The 25,817-nt window shown below is 37.0% G+C and overlaps 1 protein-coding gene across 1 annotated transcript; it reads left to right on the top strand.

Moving 5' to 3' along the window:
• Positions 1-5,614: 5,614 nt before the first annotated feature.
• LOC145673361 (uncharacterized) lies at positions 5,615-13,747 on the top strand. Its single transcript, XM_081742997.1, has 3 exons — positions 5,615-6,695; positions 8,983-9,106; positions 13,684-13,747. Exons 1-3 carry the CDS (start codon positions 5,615-5,617, stop codon positions 13,745-13,747), a joined length of 1,269 nt encoding a protein of 422 aa, XP_081599123.1.
• The last annotated feature ends 12,070 nt before the right edge of the window (positions 13,748-25,817 follow it).

The raw sequence follows: 25,817 nt of genomic DNA, 5'->3' as shown, positions 1-25,817 counted from the left end.
GACAGTCTTTCTTGTCTTTTATAGGTATTACTTACCTCCGTATTACGGACACTTTCTCTAGAAACAAGTTGGAAAGTGCAGTAAAAATACACTTTAAGTAATTCATACGTATGTCACCAAGGAAGAACATGTGGGTGTGACATTTTGCCTCCTCAACTGTTTGTTCAGCAACCCAGAGGAAGGGTCTCTGTTTCACAACACCCTTATATCCTTTGCTTGCATTCCACTCCCACCCAACCTGCTTCAGAAAAAAAAAAGTGATTGACAGTTGCCCACTGTTTGGAATGACACATCATTCTACTGTCCCGCTGGAATCTGTAACCAAACATAAGACAAGTTTGGTATTTTTGACCACGGGTACGCATACTGACTTTTAAAAAAATCATTGCTGGACTGCAATTAACTCACAAATTAAAGTAACACACCGAAATCGTAGTAAGTAGCGATAAGTGTAAAGTGCAGAGAACTATAACATCTTAATCCCATGTTGTGCCTCGAATTGGATGGCGCAAGATAATGCAGGTACAGTAACATTTTGGTAATATTTATAAATACGTAATTCATGCAAAAATATTTTCTTCTAATTGCATATTACCTTGTTTATTAATTTACGTAACAAAATATTGAAACCTCTCAAAGGCGGACATCTCTCTATAGCGGACATTTTTTGATTCCCCACGGCTGTCCGCTTTAGAGAGGTTTCACTGTATAATAAATAAAATGAATAAAATAAAGTAAATAAATGCAATAAAATATAACGAATAAATAAAATAAAATGTAAATAGTTTGTCTAGCAAGATACGTTACTATAGAAGTAATTTTTCTTTTACCACTTTAAAAGTTCACTACTAAATACCTCATATATAGATAGACTATGGGCAAGTTACAAGGTTATTAGCATGCTATTATTTCGAATCAAGAAAGTTATATCTATTCATGTTTCGAAAAAAAAGTTATAATAATAATAATAAAGTGATATTCGCTTTGGTATACACTAAAAGTATCTTTATTCAATAGAGACAGTTCGCTTCTAATTGCTTACAACTGTCTATCCATGAACGAGGGAAAAGCTAATGTAAAAGAAGAATGTATCTGTTCTCATTGTTTTTATTTCTTTTCTTTTCTTTTCTTTTCTTTTCTTTTTTCTTTTTCTTTTTTTTTTTTTTTTTTGCTTTCAGCAAAGAAAACGTGCTCCAACGCCTCCTCACTGAAATGCCATAAATATGTCATTCTTGAAAAGGGTCCCCTCACAGATATGGACAATGTTCAACCTCAAAGTAACCCTCCGCAACCTGCTAGAAGAGAGAACCGAGTGTCGTCAATGCGTTGTTGCGAATCTTCACATGAAAAAATGGGGGAAAGAATAACTTAATTGGAGACTTTTAGTAAAATTATAAGCTCATATAAGGAATCCTTTATTATTGACTTTGTTTTAAACAAAAAAAAAACATGTTTAAAATGTTTATTTTGTTTAAAACAATACTCTAAATGGGCTCTAAATAGACATATATATATATATATATATATATATATATATATATATATTACATTTTTACATTCTTAGGTATTGTTTGCCGTCTATATTCAACCGTTAGATCAAATTTCGGGAACTTCCCTAATCTCAATCCGCCCAAATTTTCAATTCCGGAGAAAGAAATCGGGAATTTCCCGATCTCCGTTCACAGAATATGTAGTTTAGTTTCTTTGTGTTACGTTCTACTGGTCGTCTGCATTCTTAATCTTTAAACGCCTATTGACGTAACTGCTGTGTCAGGGCTTTAAACCTCAATGGCTCAGTCTTAAACCTCAAATTAAGGCTGGAAGATGGTTTTGATACCAATTTATTTTTGAAAGATGCAGCTTTGCTGGTGTGCATTTTATGTATGTGGGAGGAGGGTAAATATCTTTTTTTTTTTTTTTGTTTTTTCAACAGTTTTTTGGTGCCATTCCCCCTCTTGGGGTTATAGATTCATAAAAATTTTACGTGAAGCAATGAAGTAGGCCACTACATGGTAATATCGTGTATTTGTACTTCTTGCTTATATGGGGCAGCAGGGAGGGGGCAAAGTTAGCCAATTTTTGGAGTTTAAGTTTTTGGACGTGAATTACATTTATTTTTACAACAAACATCAATAGCTCAGTCCTTAATTAAGCTAGAAAGATGATTTGGTACCAAAGTATTTTTGAGGGATGAAGATTTCCGTCAGTTGCATTTTATATATATAGGTGGTACGTATGTACGGCCGAGAGAGGAAGGATGAAGTTCGTTTTTTAAATTTTTCATCAAATTTTTTCATCAGGTTTTGGCGGGTATTCCTCCCCCCTTTGTGCTACATCCATAAAAATTGGTAGTGAAGCAATGTAGTCCCCTACATGATAGTAACCTTATGTGTACTTGTTGTTTATATATAGAGGAAGAGGGGGTCAAATTTGGTTAATTTACATTTATTTTCGGGACGGTCCCATATAACACAAGATATATTTCACTGAAGTGGTCTAGAAGCATAATTCTTGTTCGTATACATGATGTGTGCAGCAAAAGTGATTTGCATATGGACGTAGTACTATAGTGGGGGAGGGTAGAGAATGTCTAATTCAATGAATGTTTTTCTGCGCAATTTTTTTTTTAATATTTGCTACATAAATCGAATTAATTACGCAATGGCTACCATTTCTTATATTATTGTCACAAGTATGTGGCCTACACAAGGGCCCCGCAAAGTCAATATTTTCATATTTTTAATGATTTTTTTGTCTGTTCTTTTTCTACGAATATGGCGGGAATTTCACGAATGTTACATCGTTGGAATTTGTGGTCTATAAGCTTTCAAATGGTGTATAACTCATGAGTCTCTGTTAATTAGGGGGGTCACCAGAGCCCCGAACGTGAGAGTATACCGTTTTGTTAAAATCGCTGGTGGGTGTCTAGAGTTAATTGTGCTGTTATGACGTAGACACTAATCATTATTAGCTACCAATGTTGCAGATAGAGATGTATCTTGAAAACTGTTTAAGTAAAATGTCATATGCTCCTTGTAGGCTAGTCACTGCTCTTTTCCATGAGTTGTATTGTATTTGTCAGAGTATTTCTACTAGCTTATGATGTGAGAACTGTTCATTATTAAGGAAATGATAGTGATCAAAAAATACCCAAGTTTTAATTTGTGAATTTGGATCTTAGAATAGTGTATAGTCTGTTTAACCTCCGTTATTCTTGGAAAGTAAGAAAGGTTCAAATACTTCACATAAATTTCTGTTGGTTTAGTCATACGCACACTGATGTGCAGAATTTCGTTCAGTAATTGCTGTTATAATAAGAATATAACTCTGCTTGTAATTTACTCCATGCACAAATCCTGCGAAGGATGGGTTGTTTCTAGAAAATTAAATTACCTTCTTCAATCTGATATTTCAGTTGTTTTAAACATGTCCAACCAGCATCGAAAAAACACGTTTAAAACAATTTGTTTAAAACGTTTAAAACAAACTGAATAAAACAACAGCCCTCGTTTTAAACATGTTTAAAATACCTGTTTTAAACATATCAACCCTGACTGTAAGTTGCCAGAATCCTTCTCGTTGGAAGGGGTGACAGGACGGCACGTATGTTCTACTTTCGCTCTTGTAAATACCACTGTTGAAAAAACAGGCAGAAAAAGTTACCAGCAACAGTGGAATTTCCGTACATTGTCAAATTTTCATGAGATTCCTTTTTTTCTCCCAAATGTATTTATGAGAAAAAAAGAGGAGGAGAAAAATACTAGATTTGTTAGTCAATGTACTAGAACACTAAAATATTATAAAAGGTCCTGAGACTGACCGAGGATTGTAGTTACGAGAGGCAAAAATGTCCTCCAGAAGAATAGTACAAAATTACTCCATAGATGGAACAACCACAGCATTTGCATACAACGCAAAAGAAAATTCCGCTAATGAAAAAAAATTATAGCAGAACTTAGAGAGACGATTTTAGGACTAAGTTTTTAATTAAAAGATTCTATTAGCATTTAGATGTTCGTTGATATTTCAATTCTGTAAAATAGAACATAAGAAGGCTCAATAATGAATTAACTTTATAAAGAAATATGTTCAAAATGAAGGACCTCGAACGTCATACTTTCCCAGCTGGCGTAGTACAGCTCTTGTAGTGAGGCATTGTTGCCAAGTCTAGGCTGTGTTTATCGCATACGTGTGGACGCACGGTGATCCGAACACAGTTGCGGGCGAGAGGCTGCAAGAGATTGAGGGATTCTCCCAAGTGGAAGCTAGCTGAAGTGCACAAGTAGTGCATATTTTGAACCTCATTTTTTCATCTTCATCCTATACTCGTGGGTCTTGCTTCAGATCGGTTATCTTCATCGCTTCATGGATACTGGACAACCTCCTCCACCACCTCTGAAGATGATCGAGAAGCGGAGAAATCGTGATAAGACTTCCACCGACCCAAGTCCCGAGCGTTCTCGTTCTCCAATCCACGGGAAGAACCAAGCACCATCAACTAGTTCACCACCATCGAAGAAGAAACATACCGACGCACATAGCATCTCAAGTTCCGACGCTGATTCCGACCGGCTTATCATCGACGACGATTTTCCACCTCTGCAGCCTATCTACAGCTTCCTACTGCAAAACTATGATCCAAAGTACAGGAATTCGAAGCTCTTGTTCCAGCAAATTCTCAAGTATCGTCCACGCTCCGAGATTTCACAGATAGTGGAAACACGAAACGGATTCATCATCAAATCAAAATTGGCTAACTTCGCAAAAACCATCAGAGACAAGCACAGTTTTGAAATCTTCGGGAAAACTGCAACCTTAACTTCTCTCACCAACAGCCGCTACAAGCAACCACCGCCACCACGTCAGCCACCCACCATGTCCGTAGTGGTACGAGGAGTCGACCCGTCCATCACCGATGACGAAATAGAGGCTGAACTACGAGAAGAAGGCTACACCTTTAAAAAATGCATCCGGATTCGCAACAATCAGGGACCTACCTACATGGTTCGAATTCTGACCAACTCCCAGGATACTATCAACGACCTTCTGGATAATGGTGTCTTCATTTTCAAAAAGAAGCATAGAGTTGAACCATCCCACTCACTACGACCACTTCCTCTCAGATGTGAACGCTGTCAGGAATACAACGTGCATCCTACTCACCGCTGCACCAATCACCTCAAATGTGGATATTGTACTGGACCTCATCCTACGAAAAGCTGTCCGAATTTGCAACAAGCTCCAACTTGCAACACCTGTCATGAACGCACACATCCGACGTACAGCTACAAGTGTAAATCTCGACCTGCTCCAGAAGAAGACAAGCCAGAACTTGTGGTACCGCTGCGAACTCATGATGCTCAAAATCAAACCATCGAGACATCATCAGAGCCCGATCATTCTGTTTCCATTCATCAATTATTAGCCTTTGTCACCCTCACTCTTCAAAACGTTAATCCTTTTGCACGCCCATTAATGTTACAACACGTACAGCACGCAGCTCGCAACATCTTTCACCTCGATTTTCACGCAACCTACAATGGCCCGTACGTACACTTTCATGCATCTCCACTTGCAACAACTGTTTAACTTCATCTTGCTTATGGCTTTAACTATGGCACTTGTATTTCTATTTCTTAACATCCGCTCACTCTTAACTCATAAACTCATCTTTGAACAACTCCTACATGAGGAACAGGTTAACACATTCCTTCTTAATGAAACCCGTCTCACTCCGAAACTCCGTTGCAAACTTCCTGGCTACCAACTAATTCGACACGATAACAACCTTCCTGCAAGACGAGCCAATGGCGGCGTAGCAATAGGATTTTCCTCTCACATACCGTACCGTATCCATTCTCCATCCCTTGCCAACATTCCTGAACATCTAATCATAACTCTTTATTACAAATCCCTATGTGTCACAGTCGCAACTATCTATGTTCGACCAGGTCATCAAATTCCTCTAGCATTCTTTCAATATATTTCTAATCATTTCCGACATTATCTGATCTTAGCTGATATTAACATACATAGCCGCTCAGACAGAGATAAGACAGCTTTTCACAATTTCATTACTACTTCTACTTCAGGCATCATCCACCCACTTCCAAAACCAACTCGTCCCGAATCTAACACTACCCCTGACATAGCAATCACATCTTCATCACTTTCCCACCGCATCATCATCGACATCCTCGATCCTCTCGGTAGTGACCATGTGCCCATTAAACTCACTCTAAAAGTTTCCTCTCCTCCTATCTCAGACTCGCCGCCTCCACGCCTAATCCCTCGCTACGATAAAGCGGACTGGTCCAACTACCGAACCTACTTAACCAATGCCCTTTCAGCAATCACTCCCCCTTCTACTGAAGATGAATTATACTCCACTCTCGCCTCTATCACCACTCATATACAACTTGCATCCGAGCAGTTCATCCCTCATACCACATATTCACCTCATCGTCCTAAACTCCCTCCTCACTACCTTCCTCTGATTAAACGTTCCCGTCAGTTTTATAAGGAATACATTCGCACTGGCAACCGTGAAGCTCTTCAGCATCATAGAGCCCTCCATCGCACAGTATGTAATTACCTCCGAGCATACAAATTACGACAGTGGATTAAAACCTGCAATACCCTTTCTACCACATCGCACCCTTCGCAATATTGGAAACGTTTCAACGCATTAGCTGGTAAATTTACTAAAACCTCATATCCTATTCTAGGTCTCGATCAAGCATTAAACACAGACCGCGAAAAGGCTAACGCTTTTGCTTCCTACTTACAGGAGATCTTCACACCTCTACCATCCGCTCGGCATTTTCATCATCATCCTGTAGATCATTTCAACTTCAATTCACCACATCTTCAACCCAATGAGACACACAACCTACCCACTCATAAAGCACTCGCTGCCCCCATCACTATCACAGAAATCACTCATGTCATCAATCATAAACGCAATACCGCTCCTGGAATTGACAACATTTCCTATCGACATGTTAAAGAAAGTCCACCACTTCTGCTGACTCTTCTCGTTCTCATTTACACCTTTATCCTCCGCACCGGCTATGTACCCGCTCACTGGAAAACATCCAAAATTCTCATGTTTCTTAAACCCAATAAACCTCCTGCTAACGTTTCATCCTACCGGCCGATACAACTCACTCCAGTCTTTACAAAAATCCTCGAGAAAATTCTTGTCAAACGCCTTCATATTCATCTTTCTCATTACCATCTCTTACCACACCATCAAGCAGGCTTTCGCCCAAAGTTCAGCATCAACGATCAGCTTCTGCGTCTCCTCAACTATATCCATAATCAGTATAACACCGCTAAGCCGTCTTGTCTGGTACTCTTTGATTTAGAGAAGGCATTTGATAAAGTGTGGCATCAGGGTCTGCTTTCAAAACTGCTCAACTTTCGCCTTCCCCTTGCATATATCCGTTTTATTTATAATTTCTTGTTCGGCCGCCTTGCTTATGTTTACATAAACCAACAGTCCTCTTATCCCATCTTTCTGCACTCAGGTGTACCTCAAGGCTCCTCACTATCACCATTATTATATCTACTTTATGTAGCCGACATGCCTCCCCTCCCTCAACATGTTCACATCTTTCAATATGCTGATGATACAGCATTCCTGGCAACTGGCAGCACTATACACCAAATCAACAAAGCCTTACAACCAGCAATAGACGCGTTTGTTCTCTGGTGCGATAAATGGCGACTAAAGATCAATGCCGCTAAAACACAAACTATAGTCTTTCTTCCTCCTAAGAAACGCTCCAAAATTCACCGTAATCCAAACTTACTTCAGATCACAGTTGACGACACCCGTCTTACAATCTCTAACACCGTTAAATACTTAGGACTGACCTTAGATAGGCACCTCACATGGAAAGCTCATCTCCAGGACGTCACCAAGAAGGCATACAATAGACTCAATCTCTTAAAACGTCTTACTGGCACCACTTGGGGTCTCTCTGCAGAGTTATTGTTAAACACTTATAAAGTCTTTCTTCGGCCGGTGCTTACCTATGGACATCCTGCCTGGGTCTCGGCACCCCTCTCATATTATCGAAAACTTAAAGTCCTCGAACGTCACGCACTGAGAATTGCCTACAGAATCAAACTTCCAAGTCCTACTGCAGAGCTCTATGATCGCATGACTTTTCCCCACATTTGGTTCCATTTAGAAAAACTCCGCCTCCGATACTTCCAGCAACGTCTCTCTTCTCATCATCCACTCCTTGTAGATACCATCAATGCTCACACCAATTTTGATATCGCTCACCCCATCACTCATTCCCCCCTCTCCCTTCTCTTCACGATGTATCATTATTGCTTACCACCAAATCATCCAGATCTTCCACTCACCAGAACATTTCTTCTCGATCACCCTCCATCGCATATCATACCCTCATCTTCTGCACAGTAACTCCTCTGTCACTAACAGGGCTTCCCACCGTCCATCATTAATGCTTGGAGCAGCCCCCAAGCGAGAAGAATAATCGGCATCTGTTCATTAACACTATCCTATGTGTTGTGTCGTCTAACTGCACCTCATCTCATCACTATCTCACTCATCCCCTCATTGTCATGCAACCTATCTACAGTACTTTCACTAATGTATATAATTCATTGTACAATTTCCTCTCCTCTACATATGATTACGATCGTAAAGATCGTAATGTCCTAATATATATGTATATATTTATTTAATTATTTAGAAATAAAGTTTTATAACATTATTGAATATCCCTTAGCCCATCTCCCATTCCTTTCCACCTGTCCCTTTAATTTACTTCCCTTTCCCCATGTAGGGCGTAACCCTCGAGCGGGTGGCTAGCCCCGGCTAGCTAAAAAAAAAAAAACTCGAACGTAAGAGAGTTTTACGCTTCAGACTCCAACAAGGAACATCTTAATGAAATTTCTTTTTGTAGAAGCATTAATGGGTAATTTATGCCCTTGCTTCAGAATTTTTAGCAAATGAGTCACTTTTGCCAATACCTACGCAACCTTCGCGGCAAACTGGAAATTTCGGGTACAGTAAGGCCTCCGCACCAACGACGACGGAACTAACCAGTCGATCTCTCGTCACGTAAGTGGAAATTTTGAAAGTAAAGCTCTCGGTTAGCACCTGGTGTAGAAAACAGTAGTGTGTGCTTTCCTATTGTGTACGTTTACGTTTGTTTTGATTCAAATAAGTTTGCACTAGTATTTTACTAAATAATTTAACAAATGGAAGATAATGAAGAAATCCAGACACAGTGCAAAAAGGTTGTCTTTTTTGCGGAAAACTGAAGAGGGAAATTAGCGAATCCATCCGTTAAGGTAAGTACGCATAGATTTATTTTATTTTGTACATGTAAAAGAATTAACTGTTTAAGTTCGTATTCTTATTACCGTACTACTTTTCTATCTTTTATAAATTCTTATCTTTTTTATCTAGTAGGTTGAGCATATACATTGACGTTTAATTCTTAAACCAGTATGTTCTTGCCTATGGATACAAGAAGTTTTTATTTTTGTTACGTATCCTCCCTGAAAACGTGCAGCTAACCAAGTGATGAAGACCAGATAATTTTGTGTGTCGACTATGAATACGAGGATATCTTTATTAAAATTTTGGGTCAAAAATCTGGTCATTTAAAAATAACGAGTGGTACAGGAGTAGTTCTGGCGCACCACATTTTGGAAGATTCACAGACAAACTTCAATCATTTCCATGATAATATGTTTATAAAGAACAAATTTCGGAGACGACAGAATTAAATAAAGTAATACAGTTGTATTTTAAGTTTACAAGTGGGGGATTCTAATGTAAAATCAAAAGAAGTCCTTTACGACAGATAAAATAAGTGAGTGCATATGAAAGATCTAATGATGATATTTTCGGCCCTTGTTTAGCGATGGGGGCCAGCTTTTTCATCTACCTTTTTGCGATATTCTACTCAGGTTAGGTCGTTTTATGGTTCCATACGTTAAATTGGGTTAGGATACCAATATTTAATTTACATAGTGTTGCCGAGCGAGCGTTAGCAAGTAAAGGCGAGGTAGGGCCCCGCAGGGCACGTTGTTTTTTATCTTCGTTATGGATAAAAAAATCCGCAGTTCGCTTTTTTTTGCCCCATTCCTCCGAAAGTCGTATTTAGACTCAAATCGTGTAAGGGTTGTAATTTTTCAACAATTGCATCTGATGGCCCCATTGATTTTTTCCATCCCGAGTGAGATAGCAAGTCTTTGTGAGGGCAATAAGAAGGAAATTGGGTATTATTTAGTTTCTCTCCAAAATCACTTGGTAATGATTCTGCCTCAGTTGGTAGTGATTACGGTTCTTTATTTGTAACTGTGTTTAGTATAAATCATATAGAAGTATGGCTTAAATACTACAGTGCATAAAACACAAGCCAACTTGTGATAGGTTGCCAGTAAAAGCACGGACTTTATCTAAGCGTGTCAGAGCAGAGCAGGGGTCCACATGGGTACCAAGCGTCAGCGAAAGGATGCGACAGTAGGAAACAGGCGCGTCACCAACTGTTGGTATACGAATAAACGAGGCCGTTTACATCCCTGTCACTATAAGTTACAGGAATTTGGGGGAGATACTAATTGCTATCAAGGAAATTAGTGAAAGAATTGTCGAATTCAGCAATTATTTATAGTGGTACGCCAAAAGTAAACCTGTACGGAACGCGTAATGTTTGAACAGTGTTTCATTCGTAGGGTTGCTATGTCCGTATTTTATACGGACTATTTTTATTTTTTTGTCCGTGTCCGTATCGTATGAAATAGGAAAACGTCCGTATTTGGCAGTTGATGAAGCTGCCCGAAAATTTCCAAATCGGAAATCGCTAAGATCTGGGGCGAAGAAATTGTGTTTTCATGATATAGATAAGTTATATTTTAATTACTATTAATAAAGTAGCCCATGTTTCTAAAAAAGTGTCTTGTTTTTTCATCCCAGCGTTCTTTGAGTTAGCTTTAATGTACGTAATCTAATTGTATGATTTACTATATCTGTGTTAACGAAAGATATTAAAATAACATGGTAGTTTCCAATAGTGTTTTAAGTATTACAGTATTTATTTATTTATTCTGTGTTTGGGCCCCGCGCACCGTACCTTCGATGGGTCGTCATTTTAAGGCTTGTCCGTGTTTCGGATCAATGAATTATGGCAATCCTATTGATTCGCCTTCCCCAATATTAAGAGGAAATTTAATGCTGTATGAGAAAAGTTTTACAGGGTGTCTATCGGTCACGGAAGTCATGAAGTCAGAAAACGGTCATGAAAGTCAAGAAATTTAACTTTTGGATCACGAATTATTTTTTATCTATGCCAATACAAGTATAGACTGGAAAATTTTGTTCTATAAACCGTCAAAATTCACCACCAGAAATGTCTCTGGTCGGCTTTAGATGCTACCAAATCGCAAACAAACCACACTTCTATCGCATGCATGAAAATTCGGCCCAATTCGCAACCAAATTCGCTCTTGAGAATTCTATTAAATGTTATGATTTGGGAAGGAAAAAGTCGCGAAATTTCATTTTGGAATTTTAGTAGACACTATGTTTTACCACTAAACACAACGCAGCCTGTGCTAGGTAGCCGCTAAAAAGCACGAATGCTATCTAACCGAGTAAGGGCAGAGTAAAGCTATGGGACGGCGCGGGAGTACGTCCGATGGCGTATCAGCGACGATGGGTATGCACGAAAGCGGATGTAGTAAAAACAAGTGGGTTTTGGCATTGAGCACTTACCATGGTTTTATACTATTAATGCTGCACTTGTAAACAAAGTTTAGCTTCTGTACATTGAACAGAAATACAGTGCCGGTAGAAAATAGGGCATTACTGGTGTATCCCCGGACCGCACGCAACTCGGAAAAAAGGGAATATTAGTTTCTACCCCAAAATACTAAATTGTGACCCTCGCACACTTGATAGTGATTGTTTGAAATACAGTGTGAACGTATGGCATAAAACACGAACTAAATTGTGCATGGTGGCCACTAAAAAGCACGAATGCAATCTAAGCAAATCAGAGCAGGAACACAGTAAGGGGGTCGAGGGAGTGTATCTTTAGGGTGCAGGTGCATCAGTGGCGGTGGGTTTGTTAGCAGCAACTATTTCCTGTCTATATATATATTAATCAATCATACATTAAACCAGGACAAAAATATGGAATTTTCAACAAAATAGTTTAAAAATTAATATATAACTGCGCAAAATATTGGTACATGAATCTTATAGTTTTTTAAAAAAAATTTCAGGTTCATCAAAAATAAATTTTGAAGATTGGATTCGTGTTATGTATGATGGTACTTGTTATGCGAGAACAATCGCTGAAGTTCTTCATGATGGTGTTAGATCCAAAGTTGTGTATCCCAGCACTACAGATCCAAAAAGTACAAGTGGCCAAAGACGACTGATGAGTGTGTGTATTCCTTGAAAGACATTATTAAAAAATTGAATCCACCAGTTTTAACAATCAGAAAAGAAAGATACGCTTTATTATACGCAATATTACGCAATATTAGTTGCTTGAACGTATAACATACTGAATGTAATACTATAAATTATTTTTGAATACTAGCATGTGAAAAATATAATTAAAGAATTCTAGCACACATTTAAGTTTTTTAACTGAATATTTTTATAACTCAAATAATGAAAGATATTCGAAAATAATTTTGAAGAAAGTAGTGTGAAAAGTATGTTTCAAGATTACCCTCATAGATAATACTAAACCCAGGTGTCGTGTTCGTAAAAACAATCTTTCTGTTACGACCTATCTGTAAGTAGTCATGACTTCCTCTTGCAGGTCAAGATCTTCTCTTTTAAATAAATAAATTATAACTTTGTAAAATAGTGTAAGAGCTAAGACCTGATATGCTTTAATCATACTGTTGTCAGTGAACACCTATATAATGTTGGCAATATTAACCTTTTTTGAAATTATTTTCCGTCACAGAAAAAATAAACTTTTTCAAAGAGCTTTTTCTGAGGGAAATGAAGAAATCCAGGAGTTAAGAACGCACTTCACTAATTTAATCGTTACTCACTACGGCCTATATTGAATGCTATCCTAAAAACATAATAGCTTTATATCAGTCAAAAATGAGTTTTATTGAAGCCAAAATTTAAAAAATAGCAAGGAATTACCTATATATGTTTCAAACTGTTTTAATGTATAATATGAAATTACTAGCATTGTGATCTATAAAGAACAAAGTTTGTTGAAGAGTGAAAAGATTCCATTCATCTTTCAAATCGGATCAGTAGATGAAACATTGTTTCCAAATACAATAAAGTTAAATTATTAGGGGAAGTGCGCACAGTACCGGACACCTAAGGTTTTTTCGAATCCACGAGATAACTAAGAGGTACATCATGAAAGTAATGCAATCATATTAAAGTTGGACATGCATTATAAGAGCTGACATAAAAGAAACTACAACAATGGAGAGCATTAATTTTTAAAGTGAAAGTGAAAATCACGTTCAAATTCACACACACACAAAAACGTTACCCAGTACCGGACACAACATAAAATACATTTGTTTACCTTTATGTGCAATGAATAGAATGATATATGAATGTAAAAAAAAACATCTGAAGACACTTCTATAAATATTTAAGTAAATAAAACACATCTCGTGTTATCGTTGCAGAAACAATAATAATACAAACAAAGAAATGTCAAGCCAATATCCCAGTACTGAACGAGGAGTGTGAAAATGTGAATATTAGTCTTACCTCACCTGAACATAAACAAACACTAAAAAAACTGCACCGATCACATATGAAATAGCCAAGATTTTCTTGACTGGTGCATGCAACATGAGCCCATTTGTGACATAAAATACACTGCACCCACTCCTCGTCGGCTTCACGCGAGCAACAAACATTTCAATATATTTCCGGAAACCTACAGCTGTCATCCATCCACTTTCTTCAGCAATGAAAACACTATTTGTTGGCGCATCTTTCTTCAGTTCCTCAGATATCCTTTTCCGCGGAAAGACAAACAACGGGGGAAGAAACTGATCACTAGTTGCATTAATCGTGAGTAGTACTGTGATGTTTCTGCCTCTTTCTCCTGAAGTATTTTTTCCGACCTGTTTCTTTCCCTTCTGCGACAGAACTTTAGTTGCATTATCGTGAAAAACCGACACTCCAGTCTCATCACAGTTAAATATATTAGAAGGTTTAAAGTTGTACTTTGCAAGTAACTCTTCATATTTGTCAAAAAATAGATCAACGTGCTTTTTACTAAACCCCACAGCTCTCTGCATGCTCGTCGACTGAGAAATACGCAACGACAGTTCAGGATGACGTTTCGTGAAACTGTAGCGGAAGTTCTGTCCAGCACATTTTTTGTCTTTATTAAACTGATGATTAATTTTGAGGTGCTCTGCTAAATCGAAAACAAATTTCAAAAGCTCCTTTTTGTTCATTGGCAGCAATTGGTTGTCCAAGTCCTTTAGATAATTAACAAGCTGCGTCTCTATTTCTTCTGAAAATGTTGTATCAAAACGGCCCATTTGAGGAGTCATTTCTATTGCGTTTCCAATTTTCAAGTCTTTCACTCTATCCCCTAAAGTGCTCTTAGGTACAAGAAAGTTACGTGCAGCTACCCTCAGACTCATTTGCCCTTCCATGACTGCTTGCGTTGCCTTCTTCATATCCTCTTCCACCCACTTCCCCTTTTTCTTGTTTGCCATCTTGCCTGGAAAAAACAAGAACGAGAAACGCTACTATTATAAAATTATCGTAAGGACGACATTGTGTCCTTGTCCGATACTGGGAACATACATACTGTCCGGTACTGGGAAATCAACATGTTAGCATATAATGTCGGATCACGTAGTAACATTTTCCGTAATTCAATATTTATTATCATACTTGGGTACATTATACAATAAGAGAAGTCATACAGGTAACAAAATGTTCACGTACTTACCCGTACAGTCGACACAGTAGACAAAACTTAACACACAGGACCAACGTACACAGCAATTCAACTACACACGCCAATATCTCGCTCCACACTGGCCTGACACAAGTCACAACTTGCTCACCTACACCTTGCACTTACACAATGGTGATGATAGCTAGCACACGTCTGTCATCTATCGGATACGGACTCTACTACTACTGTCCGGTACTGGGTAACGTCCGGTACTGTGCGCACTTCCCCTATAGTTTTTTTTTGTTTATGTATTCACATTAAATATATTGTGTTCTAGAAATGGATACTTAATCTAAATTTAACTAATTACTACTGTAATCATTCTCAATAGATAAACAGGATTTTATTTTGTGTGTTGTCTTCATTCCTTTGTTTATCTTTCAATTTGTTATGCAATCATAAGTAATGTAGGATTGTGGAATTTATATAATTTTAAGGATAAACGGTTTAATTTCTTTATTATATAAGATAACTGGAGGCAATAATCGATTGTATCACACTACATATTCACAAAATATACGTGATATAATATGTTATTTCCTCCATTTCTCATATATATATATATATATATATATATATATATATATATATATATATATATATATATATCCAACCATCAGAGGTGTTCTGTAGTGTAAAGAGTGATTGCTCAAGCTTGATGCTTTAACACCGACTTTAGTGATAGAGTGTATGACTGTTCTGGAACAGTAAGTAGCGTACTGGTTAATGCATCGTTACGGTAAGGTGGAGATCCAGGTTCAAATCTTAGTCCAGTCGTGCATTCTCTCACCTCTTGTATATAATTTGACAGTATTTTTTAAAAATATTAGTCGATGTCAAGCTATGTCGTGCTCATATGGAAGTAGTTTGAAGTGATTTGTAACATTTTCGTTATCCAACCGATACTTACGAATTAAAAGAATTAAATTCGAACTCCTTTTACAGTTATCATAAGAAGTTGGGCTGAAGTTTTTTTTTTCTAGTCAACTTTGAATCGTGTTTTCGTATAGGATATATGAGCTTCGCACACAAAAATAATATAGTTTTGCAGGAGTAAATAATAAGTATTTGTACCTTGAATTATGGACTAATGCTAGGAACTTAAAGTTCACTCTTTCATGTTTTGAAAATTCGTAAAAAAAAAAAAGTTTGTTTTTAAAATTTATTTATTAGTATTATTCATTCTCTCACTACATTATGTCGTCGCTGCACTTCGATAAATCGCTATGTGACATTTTCCTCGAATATGTCGGGCGAAAACAGGTATATTCGATCGACTACGTTACGAGCCCAAAGTTGTGTTTAATCTTGTAATAAGTGCCTTGTATGTGAATTCTTAATAGTTTTGTATTATTAGGGAAACAAAAATGATACTTGTATGATAAGAAAACATTTTTCTCTTCTGGAGATATCCCAGTTCTGCACATATCGGCTTTTCGAGGCGCAGTCACTATATGCCGAAATTGAGTCAAGACTCAACGGTGCGCAAAACGTTTTCGTTTTGTAAGCCAAATTGCTATTTTCGACTTTTCTGTAATTCATGCAGTACGGAATTATGGGTAACGAAAGTAATGACCAATCTTAGTTTCTCTTCTTTCTTTGTTTTTATTGGTAAGTAAATTTAAATATAAAATGAGAGTACATTATTTATTCACTGTGTACTAGAATATTGATTCTCAGCCCCGAGTGGGAGGAAATGAAGAAAGTGGGAGGAAACGGGATAGCTCCGAGAAAACCCACGCACACGGTGTTTGTCCCCCACAAAGTTCACTTGGCGGGGGCTGGGATCGAACCCGGGACCCCAAGCACCAGAGGTGAACGCTCTACCACTGAGCCACCGCGGCCCCCAATATTTCAAGATAATAGGTTTACACTATTAAACTAAAACACTTGTTACGAATTACGTCCAAAGCGCACAAGGTGGCTTAATTATGGGGCACTTAACCTCTAATGTGTAGGTTCCCTGGTTACCCCAGGCAAATAAGTTTGTGGAGAACAACATCGTATCTCTGGGTTTTTTAAGGATACTCCCGTTTCCTTCCACTTTCTCGTTCCAACAATTCTTCCCTCCCTTTACGCTCAGGAGCATAATCGTGGGACGTCAGGCCGACAGATTTCATTTTATTTTCATAGCTGTTTCCCCACCTTGCTACTAATAAATTTGTGTACACAGTGATGAGTTTGGTTTCCGGATGCTGTAGCGGTTCACCTTTCAAAAACTTTCTAAACACCGTGGATGCAATATTTTGTAATTGAAGCTTGCAACAAAGATCAAGAGACATTAAGCTATTTAGTATAAATTCTTTCTCCTATAAAAATGAAATATGAAATATTCTTTTTACATTTGTAAATGAATATGCAAGGAGTTAAGTGTACACGGATACAAGTTTGGATAAAAATGTTTTCCAGAAAGAATTTTTGTATTCTTTTTATTTGAAATATTACTCTTTCGTTCCTTTAGTAGCTTTTCTGTACTTTGATATTTTCAAAGTGAACTCTGAAAAGTGAAAAGGAATTAAGACAAATCGGTTTGTATATATATATATATATATATATATATATATAGATAGATAGATAGATAGATAGTTAGATAGATAGATATGAGCTGGAAAGGAATGTCAGATCTAGGCGCAGTACAAGAAAAACTGAGCACTAGCTAATCTAAACTTTTTGCTCTGCGTCTAACACTTGAGATGCAAAGCAGACGAAAACAATCCGCTGGTTACTATCACAACCCATGACGTCACGTTCACAGACCGATGGCAGCGCCATCTCACCCGCGACGATACATCGTCCCGCCCACCCGAGCGCTGATTGGCTCTTTCGCTGTGCAGACGATAAAAACTTATTTCAATTGCACATATTGGAAGTTTGCGGTCTGTATATCCTAAACTAACTTTGTGGCCTATGGAACCAGATTTAGTATAATGATGCTAGATCTAGCAAAATTTGCATGTCTTTAGCATTTACCACCCTGCCCAAATCTAACATAATTTCAGCAAGTTTATCAAAAAGCCATAAAACCTGGAGGTGAGAAAGAAGTTGCTCCTGGGAAGAAAAGGAACGGCCGAAATGTATTCGCTCCCATTGATTCATACGGTCAGTAAACTATACAGACAGACTTATTGTTCGAAGCAAGTTTGAAACAGATCATCTCTTTACCAATGACTTTAGAGATGGCGAGTGGGAATAAAAACAATCTAGTGTTTCTGAAAATGAGTTTTTTAAGTGACAGCCTAAAACTGCTAATGAAATTGTTGAATCACAAGAAAAACAGCCCTAGTCAAAAATGAAAAAAAAAAACAGAAGGTGCAAAAAAAATCTTTATTTTCCAGAAGTTTTAATATTTGTGTTGCAACTTCAGTTATTTATTTGTTTGAATTAGGAATAAAAAAAAATAATAGATAGGCTTTTCTACATCCTGAGTTGTTATTTTTAATTTTAGATATGTTTTTTTTTCTTTAAAAACTCCGGGATTAGTAATTATGAGAATATAGCATAATTTGACTGCATTTAGCATAATTTCGATCAGGTTTTGGAATAATTCCGAGCTGTGAGTCTGGCAACGCTGTATGGAACCCAATTGCCAACGCTATTCTTAGCCAATTGCATCCAGTTTCTACTTTGTGTTGCTATTTCTGTGAGATCCATCTTAATGTCCTCCCATCTGCGCCTCTGTCTTCCTAATGGTCGTTTTCCGGTTGGTCTTCCAGTATAGACTGTTGCCAATACTTATTGGCAAAATGTAACTAAATTAAGCTCCGGAAGTCGCAAAAACTGAAATTTGTCGGCTTTAAGCCTGAAACCTATGTTTCTCTCACTATCTTTTTCCGTGCAGTTTTACAATACGGATCCATAGTATAAGTAGTAATAGTAGGAGTAGCAATAGCAGTAGTAGCAATAGCAGTATCAACAAGTGAGAAGCCCCATAGGGGTTCGTTGGGTTTTGTTCTCGACGTAAAAAGGGCAAATTAAAGACTTCCCCAATTTTATCCGTACATTTTACAATCAGTAGGTCAATATAGTAAAACTCCACCTCTGTTTTTTTTTTCCTAAAACTAAGTAAACTTGTATAGGTCTACCGTACGTAAACATAAGCAAAGCTCCCTCTTAGCTAAGCGATTAGCGTACACGCCTTTGACGTGACACACCCAGGTTCGATTTCTTGCGGGAGTTCATGCAGTTTTGATCCCGTTAAGTTGTAATTTGAAAAACAATAATCATGTAACATAGTTATTTACTCGTAAAGAAACTTTGTCTCCTCCTCAGTTATAAAACTACGGTACTTTTAAGTGGGAGTAAAAACACACACACACAGGTCGTACACTTTTGTCCCCTTAATTTAACAGTTAGATATCACTGCACTGCACAGTACACAGTAAAATAGATATATATTTAAAAACATTCAAGATACCCTAGTTCATTAAAGGACAAGCTACGGCTCGCGGGCCAAATTTTATTCCCTGAAAGCTCATATCCGTCCCGCGACATGTTATCTAATCTAACGAATGAAATGAAGAATGGGGTTTCTTTGAAACAGTTGTATTAGAAACAGAGCAACATATGAGCAACTAACTTTATTTCTGAGAGTCGCTCCATCACAGTTCGTACCAGATCCAGAAACTAATCCTTAATAGAGAGTAATATTAATTAATTTATTTGAAACGTATCATTCTTACTTTCATAAATTATGTTGGCCTGCCTAAGATTTTTTTCTTTGCACCTCTTCTAGAAAAGTTTACCCATCACTGTCAGTTAGTATTCGTTATGTTGTCAGTTGTAACAAGCCACAAAAATTTTCGATTGTATCACACGTTGTGTATTCAGGTGGCGACGTCATGAACTATTAGGGTATATGGTCGAATGGTACCCTGTGGAACTGATTCGCGTTCTTCAACAATTGCCGAGTAAGTAATATCAAAATTTTAAAAAAGCAAAGCACAAGATGAAAATCACCAGTTCTGCCTCCAAGACACTTCAAAAATCTCTCAAAAACTAGTTAGTCACTTTTGTATTTAAAAAAAAAAGTGGCTGTCTCCCCAATTTTGCTAGATTTACCGACTTATCGCTATCGTTGGCAACACTGGAACGAATGCTGAGGTTTAAAATCTGAACAAGATAAGATGATGTCGTACCTAAAAAGGTTAATGAAATTTGAACCATACGTGAAAGTACTGATAAGCGGAGAAACACGTGAGTATAATTGAAACTTTCATTGAGGTACTGCGAGTAATGATGGCTCCCCTGACACTACACTAAGATTCAAATAGTCCTTAGGAGGATGTGTCATCACCGGACAACAAACTGCCCTCTGCAACTTGCTCGCAAGGTTAACATTGGGTTTTTATTTTATTTATTTGTTTTTTTTTTAATTTCCATTTCTCCAATTGTGCTGTTGGCAATTTTTGGTCCTTGGTGCATCTGGAAAAAATGCAATCTTTCACTATAATGCCCGTCAGACTAAGGGAGATAGACGATAAAGACAAGTGAATGAAGATGAAATAAGTGATGGAATGATAATGTGGAAGGTAACGGAAGTACCACGAAAAAACCAACGGACACGATGTTGATTACCACGAACTTATCTGACTGACGATCGAACCAGAGACCTCACCCATCAGACGTGAGCGCTCTACTACTGAAGAACCGCGCACTCTTTGGTAACCTATACGTCCTCTTATAGTATCCTGTATGTCCTTAGTGGAATTGTCTTTTGCAGACACATACCGTGAGCGTATATTTTTTTTCTCGAGGTTTTCCTTTCATCCCATTTTATTGATTCTACCATTTCTTAATTTACCCTATAACCACCGTCTGACCTTTCTCAATTCATACTCTTTGGATGTTGAAACTAAAAAATAGAAGGCCAATACTTCAGTACCAAAGAGGAAATTGATAGGAAAACAGTACAAGACTGAACTATTTGATCTACATGAGAGTGACCTTGTAAGGCTGTACAAGAGCCGTCAAGGTTTATAATCCACACTTTTTCTAAAAGTAATCGCAATTAATTGCACCAAATAACGGATGAAACAACAGAAATATCTGTCTAATAAAAGTAATCAGTGTCGGAACCTAAACAATCTATACCTTAGGACTTCAGTCTCTTGGGGACCTTTTAAGAAATTTAAAGAAAAAACTGAATGTAGATTAAAAATAAACAAAATAACGGTTTCATTTTCTTGGGGGCCTCCAAACAAAATGAAAGGAAAAAGCTGAATGTAGGTGAAAAATAGATAAAGTAAACATTTTATGCTCTTGGGGAAGCCCGAAAGAAATTTAGAAGAAAAGGCTGAATGTAGGTGTAAAAATAATACAAACGTTTCACTCTCTTAGGGGCCAAAAAATTATTAATTATATTGGGGCCCCAAAAGAAATTTAAAGGGAAAACTGTATGCGAAAAAAAAAGTTTCACTCTGTTCAATAACCTCAGAGAAACTTACATTTCCGTGTTCCCGCACTTCGAATATTACCTAAGGAGGAAATTTTGCGATATCTTAATATCCAGACGCCGGAAGTACGCAGAAATAACTCTGATTTGAAGTTTCTTCATAAGATTGTGAATGGGAACCTAAGATCAGAAACCCTAATTCAACAACTATCCTTACATGTCCCTTCCCGCAAAACCCGGAATACCCACCTATTCCATCTTGCACGCCCTAGGTTGACAATTATACGGAGGTCTCTTTTTCACCGAGTACCCAACTATTATAATAATCCAACAAGTGAGGTGGACATTTTTTCCAGCTACCCGGTGTTTGAAAGAGCAATAAAACGCGTGCTGGCTAAATAATATTACTTGTGCACTCTTTGTTAATACTATTGATGTTACTGTTGTTGTTTATCTTTTAAATTATTTTTCTTTTTTCTTTTTTTTTCCTGCTTGTTGACATTTCCCTGTGTAAAATGGCACAATTATGCTGTATCTGGGAATTTGTTCAATAAATAAATAAATAAATAAATAAATAAAGGAAAAAGCTGAGTGTACATTAAAATATAATAAAAGAAAAGTCGAAGTATATTGCGTTGTATCCATTCTAAAATCTTATGGTCCAAGTAATGGGGCCCCGTATGCTAACTTGCTTCCTAAAATATCAATGTTTATCTATTTATTTATCAGTTCAAGGAAAGGGCACAAAGAAAGGATCAACGTACATAATAATTTATTAGGGTACTAGCATTCTGTTGCTAACTAAAAGCTCTGGTGTAGACGCTAGAGTCGTTGATTCATTTATTTTACTTCTGTCTTTTTTTTTCCTTCACAATTCGAATTTTCAGCGAGCGAAACCCTTTTGCTTAGCTGGTTTCCCCTTTTTTGCTCTTCTTTTTTGGCATATGAATTTACACTTCAGCTCACAAATTTAGAGTGAAGAAAATGTTCAATAAGAAAACAATTGTTCGAATATTCAAAAGAAAAAAATATTTACGTGCATTATATGTTATATTGCTTCCTTCTTTATTTAAATGGAAATAAAACAAAGCTATTTTTATACTTAGCCAATTTTGTGCAGTAGCTAGATGATAACAGCGAGGAATGGCTAAAAGCATGTTGCTCTGATTTGGCTTTGTTCTTCCCGAATGACCTGGATGGCGTAGAATTATTTCAGGTTTGTAAGGATATAATCCCTTTACTAAGGTGTGAACAAAAAACTAAAGAACAACTTGACTTTTCTCCACAAGGCATACTGAAATATGTATATTCAATGAGGATTGAAGCTTACAAAAGTTTGGCAACCGCCCTTCAGATTTTGATTTTACTGCCCGTATTTGTCGCATCATGTGAAAGGTCTTTCAGCAAATGAAACTGATAAAATCATACTTGTACTCCACAATGCGAAAAGAAATACTCACGATTCTGGCCATTCTTTCTATCGAAAATGAAATAGCATCTACTTTGGATTTTGATAATGCAGTTGAGACTTACCCAGCTGCTAAAGCAAGGTGGAACACAGGCTAATAAGATAGTGAAACTATCGTCGACAGTAGTTTCACGTTTCAACTTAAGACAATAAAAATACAAAAGTGCCAAAAGAATAATAAAAACCCGTCAAGATCTGTCAATTGACTGCTGATGGGTGGTAATGAAAAGTAGATGGCACAGCCCGCAGCAGAAAACCTGCAACATGACCATGTAAGTTTATTGTGAAACGACGAAATCTTTTGCTCCAAAATAAGTGTGCAGGGGAGGACGCCGAGGTGTCTCCGGGCGTGATTCGTGCCACTTAGACGTTATGTTGATTCCCTGGGCTGTTAGGCGTAGTTTCACAATAGAATTACATGCTCATATTGCAGGTTTTTTGCTGCGGACTATACAACCCGTAACAGAATTCTGTGCTCACATATTTAATCTATGGTATATACCTAATTATTCTATATATTTAGGATATTTTGTTATATTTTAATACCAAGTGCATTAGTAAGTGGTAACGGAAACAGTCATAAGTGACAGGATATAAATATGAGTGAATTATGAAATATAAAATAATGTAATCATAGAACAAGTGTGAAATCTGGAAACAACAGTAAAAGAGACAAGCAGGAGAAGAACATTCTAGTTATCACTGGAGAGAAACATAGTAAAAAATAAGTGAAGAAGACACAAAGGAGAGAAATCTGTTTTAGCCATTATTTACTAATAGTTCGATTTTAAAAAAAAAAAGTGTTTAACTATTGTCTGTGTTAACTGGAGAGAAACCCAATGTTGAATGGAGTTAATTGTAGGAGAAAACTCTAATCAAATAAAACACATGTAGCTTAAACTCAGACATGAATAAACCATGAATAAACTTAACCATATGATAAAATGCACAGGAGAAACACCAAAAGACGAGAACCAAACAAGAAAATTCTAGAAAACTTAGAGCTTGCATTTAGAAATGGTATCGGTTATAACCAGTGGTGTTATTCTAATTTTTTAACAACCGGTTATCTATATATCTATATCTACATTTATATATCTATATCTATCTATCTATCTATCTATCTATCTATCTATATATATATATATATATATATATATATATATATATATATATATATATATATATGTGGTGGCTCATCTTAAACTTTCCACGGAAATATCGAAAACGATTGAACATAAATGAACAGAACAAGAACCAAATAGGAAAAGCCATGGGGCAAATCGAATGGTGATGTCGCGGTACGCCCCAGGGCCGCTCTTCAAGGGGACCCGGGGTCCAGCTTCAAAATTTTAAAACGAAACATTCGGCGATTGTCACCTCGTTCGATAGATCTTTAAAAACTAAAGAGCGATGTGGTAAAAGACTTTTTTTTTATCTCGGTGACCGTATTCAAAATGGCCGCCAAGATATGCTACCTGTATTACATAAACGTCCAGTACCACTAATATGAAAACGGTTGAACATAAATGAACCAAACAAAAACTCAAATAGGAAAGCCATGGGGCAAATCAAATGATGTCGCGGTGCTCCCCGGGGCCACCTTTCATGGCTTCCCAGGCACAACTTAGAAATTTTAAACGAAAATGTGGGTCAAGTGATACTACGTTCGATAGATTTTCATACACTAAACAGCATTGTTGCAAAAGATTGTTCATATGGGTCGCCGGTTTCAAAATGACTGCCAAGACATGGTGCCTGTATCAGATAAAACGTCCAGTACCACTAATATGAAAACGGTTGGAGATAAATGAACAGAATAAAACTCGTACAGGAAGTCACAGAGGGTATTTATCATGCCACGCCTCGAGAATAATCCAACGGAGACAAAGATTATTAAAGTATAAGTGACAAAATACTAAAGAGGAAATCTAATTCTTAGAATATTATCTTTCCGATCTCCCTCCGTAAGTGGGTGGAGCAGGAAAGAAAGGTAAAATCTCAAATGAGAACCCCACTTTTACTTGCAATGGGTATGGTTTGTCTGAAACACTTGGGTGTACAAGTGACTGGTACTATAATTAACCAATATTGTGCAGACGACTTTTGAGCAAAACTAACGATTGTACACATTGTTCGACAAATTGCATTGTTCGACAAATTGGTTTCGCATTTCAGTTGATTCATTTTTGCACAAATCATTGCCTGCAATCAAAATGGAAGGTACCATTTAACAAGGATTTTACCTACTTTTTTTCCATTACAGATATCTATCTCTTATAAAAACACATTTCAAACTAGCCCTGGATATAGCACCATTGGTTATAACCAGTTAGAAATCGCATTATTTGTATTCGTTTTCAATATCAGCTCATTGTTACATTTTGCACGTATTTGTCTCTAAATGTATTATTATGATCATTACTTGCACTGTTCCATCTAATTACAGTACGCGTGGGTTGTAGTTTCCATTACACTTGTATATCTAATCCTTTTTCTATTGTGTCCTTTGTTTAAAAACGAATAAGAAAGAGAAAAACATGCAATGATAGCCCTGATCCGGTTTTATTTTTAGATACCAGCCTGAAGGTTGTTCTGAGCATTAAAAAATTGATTAAAATCGTTTAAACATACATACCAATGGAAAACGAGGGAAGAGAATAAACAGAAAGAGTGATTATGCAAATGAATATCAAAAATATCAGAACATAATTTCATTTGTCTGACTAACAAAACCCACGTGTTGTCCTGTGCTTCGCACCTCGCCTCATTTTTCATCCTCATTATAAGCTTATCAAATTTTCATTACATTTTCTTTTCCCCATTTTTTCCTGTATATCGTTATTAAATTTTTCCTTTACTATAGATAACACTTGCTATATATGTATGTATGTTTAATTCCTTTCATAATGGTAAGGATCAAAGTTCCTTACATCCAGTTTTGTTATTTCCATTTTATTGTTGTGCTATTTCA

This window comes from Thermobia domestica, chromosome 16, assembly GCF_964235325.1.
Source record: "Thermobia domestica chromosome 16, izTheDome1.hap1.1, whole genome shotgun sequence".
Classification (NCBI taxonomy): Eukaryota; Metazoa; Arthropoda; class Insecta; order Zygentoma; family Lepismatidae; genus Thermobia; species Thermobia domestica.
This window is presented reverse-complemented; position numbering and strand designations above follow the sequence as displayed.

Bases quoted from the DNA above. Each gene is read 5' to 3' on its own strand.
- LOC145673361 (XM_081742997.1), top strand. From the start codon at position 5,615: ATGGCACTTGTATTTCTATTTCTTAACATCCGCTCACTCTTAACTCAT. The intron at 6,696-8,982 runs GTAAATTTACTA...CCCTTGCTTCAG, and splicing joins ACGTTTCAACGCATTAGCTG to AATTTTTAGCAAATGAGTCA. The intron at 9,107-13,683 runs GTAAGTGGAAAT...TTATCGTTGCAG, and splicing joins ACCAGTCGATCTCTCGTCAC to AAACAATAATAATACAAACA.